Source organism: Protomyctophum bolini, assembly GCF_963924005.1.
Source record: "Protomyctophum bolini genome assembly, chromosome: 22".
Taxonomy (NCBI): Eukaryota; Metazoa; Chordata; class Actinopteri; order Myctophiformes; family Myctophidae; genus Protomyctophum; species Protomyctophum bolini.
This window is the reverse complement of record NC_137883.1, coordinates 32,332,524-32,338,523: the sequence shown is the minus strand read 5'-3', so window position 1 is coordinate 32,338,523 and position 6,000 is coordinate 32,332,524. Positions and strand designations below refer to the sequence as shown.

The window sequence follows — 6,000 nt, the reverse complement described above, 5'->3', positions numbered from 1 at the left end:
GCAGATTTATATGAAAATACCAACATCTACAACATGTCACTGTACTGAACTCTAGGAAAACAAGGCTTAAGTGGTAAATGATGACCAATAATCAGTCTAAATTAATGGACCCTCCTTGAGAAATAAAAATAAAGGTTTGACACCCACTCCTCCTGCATGCCTGCACAGTCTCATGCATTGCACATGGTCTCTGCGGTGGGGGTGTTATAATTCATAACAACATGAGTTTTTAGTTCAGTTTGCTTAGACAGCATTTCTTCTGCCCCGTACCGTTCACCACGTGCAATTTGAGAGCCATCTGCTTTCCAAGACACACCTCCTCTCCTCTCCTCTTCTCTCCTCTCCTCTCCTCTCCTCTCCTCCCCTCCCCTCCCCTCCCTCCCCTCCCCTCTCCTCTCCTCTCCTCTCCTCTCCTCTCCTCCCCTCCCCTCTCCTCTCCTCTCCTCTCCTCTCCTCTCCTCTCCTCTCCTCTCCTCTCCTCTCCTCTCCTCTCCTCCCCTCCCCTCCCTCCCCTCCCCTCTCCTCTCCTCTCCTCTCCTCTCCTCTCCTCTCCTCTCCTCTCCTCTCCTCTCCTCTCCTCTCCTCATTAGTTTCCCTGGATGTCAGCTACGGGCGACAGAGGGAGGTGTTCCCCGTCCCCCCGCCGGCTCTCAGTCAAGAATCCCCCCCCCCCCCCCCTCTCTCTCTCTCTCTCTCTCTCTCTCTCTCTCTCTCCACTCCACAATCACTTGCATTTTGTTTTAAAGACGTCGACACACACTCACACACACACACACACACACACACACACACACACAGGGCGGCTGGTATCATCCCATGCAGTTGCAGCAGCGGTCAAGACTCAAGTCGTTCCCGTTTTCATCCAGCGGACTAAAAAAAAAAGACCTTTTTTCTCCTGAAATGTAACGTAAGCTCCGTTTATTTCCCACACGGAACAAACTCAGTCAGTCAGTCAGACAGACACAGGTGGAGCTGGTTGGTGGTTGAGTGGAGAGGAGAGGAGAAGCATGCTTGTTCCTTGTTGTGTCATCTGCTGGAGAAGGATTAAGGAAATGAGGGAAGAGACATTTTTTGCACAAGTGACATTTTGCATGTGATTTTATATACTTTAGTGTATATATTGAAACACACCTTCTGTTGAGCGCTCTTTTTTGGCGTTATCCCCCCCCCCCTCTCCCTCTTCCCCCCCCGCCAAGTAGCACCTGGAATGGAAAAACTTTGCGCGTTTTTTCTGCCACGACGTCTGGACTGTTCTGTTGTAGTAAAAGAAAAACTACTCTTGAAAGAATGAAGTAACCGCTATGGAGCCGCTGGACAGTGCCCCGCGCTCCAAAGTGAAAGCAGCTGGAGTCGGGCCGGGGTGAGTACTGTAGTCAGAGCTGTTGCACATTATGAGAAGAACTGTCCAAACAAGTGTCCTATTCTCCATTATTTATTTGGGTTTATCCGGTTCATAAACTCGGGAGCGATAGCCGTGGTCACACAGCACAGCTGAGCTAGGGGGGTCTGTGTAAACAACATAGGCTACAGTTCTATCAGTGAATGAACTGTCAACGTTCAAGTTCCCTTAAATAATAACAACAATAACAATAATACATTTTATTTATAAGGCGCCTTTCAGGGCACTCAAGGTCGTCGTATACAGGTTAAAAACATAGTACGAGAACACAGTTAAAAGCAGAACAAAACTCGGGAACAGCTGCTTATAGTAGTTGAATCTCATGTCATTTAGTTTTAATGCATTTGCAGCTAAATTAGTTATAGGCTATATAGCCCAGACTGTCTGTAAAAGTAGACTCTGACTGCCTGCACATATATGTTTCTTAAGCCTCTATGAGGAAGCTGTGTTTTTGACTATTATAATAGCACATTGGCTCTGTTAATTTGGCCATGAAGTGACAGCTAGGCAGCTATTAGCTCTGGTCCATAGCTCTAATGCCTTGCAACGCATTAGAGCTATGGACCAGAGCTAGGCAGCTATCTATACTTCAAAAGGCTACAGGAGTCTCAAAACGTTACAGACTGCATGGGAGCATTCAAATGTAGTATTTATGTTGTACACTGCCAGTGTTACAGACCTGTGAGGGTCCATTTAGAACCCCCCCCTCCTCCAGCCAGGACCCCACTTTGAGGATATAATTATAGGCTAATTGCATTTGTGTATGTAGTTCTTGAACAGTTTGGAACATATGGTTGAGGAGGAGGAGGAGGAGGAGGAGGAAGGTATAAGCGCTGCACTGAGTCTTAACCCATTTTGGACTCTATTAAAAATATATATATTCTGAAAAACCTTCTATGTCAGTGGTGCTCAACCTTTTTCACGTCAAGGACCCCCAGAATTATCTCTATTGGGCCACGGACCCCCCCATCTCAAAATATGTAGTTCCAGGGACCCCCCCAGAAGACAATATTTTAGTTCAAAATGTTCGCTCTGAAATATATATTCAATGATTTCCGCCACATTTGAATGATTTAAAAAAAATAGCAGAACCTACAAGCTCAGCGCTTGTAGATCTGCTATTTTTGCAATAGCTAAATCATAACATAATGTTTACAACAAACACCAAATGGGGTTCCCTTCCCGCCCAGAATGGGTTAATCCTGTCTGTGTGGATGAGGATGAGGATGGACTGCCAATGGTTCTGCCTGGGAGTGATTTGGACCGGTCTGGATTTACGAGCGGAGTAGAGAGAGACAGACTCACTCTTCCTCCTCCTCCTCCTCCTCCTCCTCCCTCTCTCCTCTCCTGTCCTGTCCTGACCGACCCACAGTGCATCTCACTCACTCCGCTCGCTAACCGGTTGGCCAGTGGGCGGAATGGGAGGGAGAGAGAGAGAAGATACCAAAAAAAAGTTGCATCATATAACTGAAAACATTTGCGGTTATTATGAACCACACATGTACACACATGCACACGCACACGCACACACACACACACATGTTTCTGCAAATGTAAGTGTGTTGTGTGAAAATAGAAAAGTGCTCTCCTCGCATTGGAGTGCAGATATCCCCGCCAGGCCGGGTTGGACTTGGATATAGCCTACCTACCCACTGTTTGAACAGCAGACCGTGTAAACTAAAGTTACTAAACTGTTCATTTAGAAAGGTTTTGAACAGCAGACAGTGTAAACTAAACTGTTCATTTAGAAAGGTTTTGAACAGCAGACAGTGTAAACTAAACTGTTCATTTAGAAAGGTTTTGAACAGCAGACAGTGTAAACTAAACTGTTCATTTAGAAAGGTTTTGAACAGCAGACAGTGTAAACTAAACTGTTCATTTAGAAAGGTTTTGAACAGCAGACAGTGTAAACTAAACTGTTCATTTAGAAAGGTTTTGAACAGCAGACAGTGTAAACTAAACTGTTCATTTAGAAAGGTTTTGAACAGCAGACAGTGTAAACTAAACTGTTCATTTAGAAAGGTTTTGAACAGCAGACAGTGTAAACTAAACTGTTCATTTAGAAAGGTTTTGAACAGCAGACAGTGTAAACTAAACTGTTCATTTAGAAAGGTTTTGAACAGCAGACAGTGTAAACTAAACTGTTCATTTAGAAAGGATTTGAACAGCAGACAGTGACTGACTACTGAGTGGCAAAGAATAACTTTCTGGCCTTGACAGCCCATACATCCAAACAGAAAAGTCCTGTCTGATTGCATTAAACAACGTTAAACTCACTTTGCATGTTGCTTTGCCACTCGATTTGACACACTCGATGTGCCATTCACTTTAAGCATGCGCATACCCTCTATATTACCATCTGATTTTGATTGTCCATTCTCCATAGGCTATAGTACAATACATAACCTTTTTATGTGGCCTATTTGAGTTTGAGTGAATGTAGAATTATGTGCAGGGGACTTCATTTCACAGACTAAACTTTTTTGAATACTTCTTAACCCATTCTGACCGGGCACCCATTTTGGTGTTAGCATCATGTTATGCTTTACCTATTGAAAAATAGCAGATCTACAAGCTCATATCGCGCCACCGAGTGGCGCGATACGAGCTTGTAGGTCTGCTATTTTTGAAAAATTCGAAGAACGACTGACATTTTTTAGAATCTGATCTCAGGTCAGAATGGGTTCATCAGACCAGTGTGTGTCCAGTGGAAACCTCGTATGAATCTGATCTCAGGTCAGAATGGGTTAATATTAAAATAAAAGATCTCTTCTCACACACTCATGCCAGTGTGCCACTGTGACCACCCTCCCCTGTGTCAATGTTGGCACTCCTGCCTGAGGTTGTAACAGGTGTAAACTGTTCATTTTCTTTTCATTGGGCAGAAGCGAAAGCAGTTTTGGAGGTGCACTACTCTATCCCATTTGTGGCGCCATTTTTGGCCCTTTTGGTGTTTTAAGCATTATGTTATACTTTAGCTATTGAAAAAATAGCAGATCTACAAGCTCACATGAGCTTGTAGGTCTGCTATTTTAGAAAAATTGTGAAAATGTGGTGCAAATCTTTGAATATATTGAGTATACGTTTTTAAGTCAAATCTTTCTTGGACCAGCGTATTTTCAGATGGGAGTCCGCGGCCAAAATCAGAATTCTGGGGGCCTTTGACATGAAAATGTTTGAGAACGACTGACATATATAGAAACATCAGCATGTAGAAGACATTCTAAATGTCGGGTCAAAATGGGCTATAGGCACCTCGACATGCCATTCAAATGTGGGTATATGATTGGATGGTGTGTCCATGACATGTGGCATTTTTGTAAGCAATAATACGGCTTCACCCAGAGATTTATATTTATTAACCCATTCTGACCTGAGATCAGATTCATACGAGGTTTCCACTGGACACACACTGGGTCTGATGAACTCATTCTGACCTGAGATCAGATTCTAAAAATGTCAGTCGTTCTTCGAATTTTTCAAAAATAGCAGACCTACAAGCTCGTATCGCGCCACTCGGTGGCGCGCTATGAGCTTGTAGATCTGCTATTTTTCAATGGGTAAAGCATAACATGATGCTAACACCAAAATGGGTGCCCGGTCAGAATGGGTTAATTATAGGCAAAGGGTATGGAGTACAAAACCCCTGTTTAACAATGGTCATTGTCACATGACTCATGAGACGATTAAATGGTAAACAAATGGTGTGTGTGTGTGTGTGTGTGTGTGTGTGTGTGTGTGTGTGTGTGCGCAACAGACAGTGACACTTGTAACATGTGTGGCACCCCTATGGGTGTAAGTGCAATCACTTTTGGCTCTAAATGCATAGACGTGTCATTCAAATGTGAAGCAGATGGGACGCCGTGTTCATGATTTGTGGCATTTTGTGCAACATGGGCCACTCCCACAAACCTTAGAAGCCAGTATCGTAGAGTTGCTGGCCAATATTGATGACATCAGGGATCTCCATGCCATCCCTGATGATGTCACGTCATGTGATGTCACGTGCTCCATCCCTGATGATGTCACGTGCCCGACCAACCAACACCATTGGTGACCATTCCCACGACGTTACGTGAGGAATTCATCATTTGACATTGGTTGTACAGTCTGCTAATTTTCACGTCAGCTCGGAGGGTGACCTACCAAAATATATTATATTTGCAGAAAACGGTGAGTTGAGAAAACAGGCTTGAAAGGTTCACTTCTGTGGATTCTAACATTACACCTATAGCTACATGTTTAAGCATTTATTTCATATTTACAGCTCTGACACTTATTTCAGACATGCTCTGTGTGAAGAGTCTGCCTGTGCTATTAACCTATTTTGAAAAAAAAGGGGGAAAAAGTGATGGCAGTCTCAGTCAAATCTGGTTACATATAGACATGATGCAAATTCCACTGGTTTGTATTTGTATTTTTTATCAGTTTTTTATTGTGTGCTATCAGTTGCATTCAGAGCTGAATTATTACGTCACTCAGCATGTTGACAGACTCAGCCAAAGTTTCACGTAATGATTTAAATAGACTATTGTGCCTTAATGTCGCTGCATGAGCACCTAGCCGCCTCCATTTGTGTCGTATTAATTTATAATATTGTA

At 43.4% G+C, this 6,000-nt stretch overlaps 1 protein-coding gene across 3 annotated transcripts in view; it reads left to right on the top strand.

Moving 5' to 3' along the window:
- Positions 1–767: 767 nt before the first annotated feature.
- The window catches only part of LOC308310289 (uncharacterized protein), a 151,196-nt gene continuing 145,963 nt past the window's right edge, over positions 768–6,000 (top strand). For all 3 annotated transcript variants that reach the window (XM_080756569.1, XM_080756568.1, XM_080756570.1), the window contains exon 1: positions 768–1,360. In XM_080756569.1, the coding sequence (XP_080612695.1) occupies positions 1,302–1,360 (59 nt within the window). In that variant the 5' untranslated portion in view covers positions 768–1,301. The remainder of the gene's footprint in view (positions 1,361–6,000) is intronic.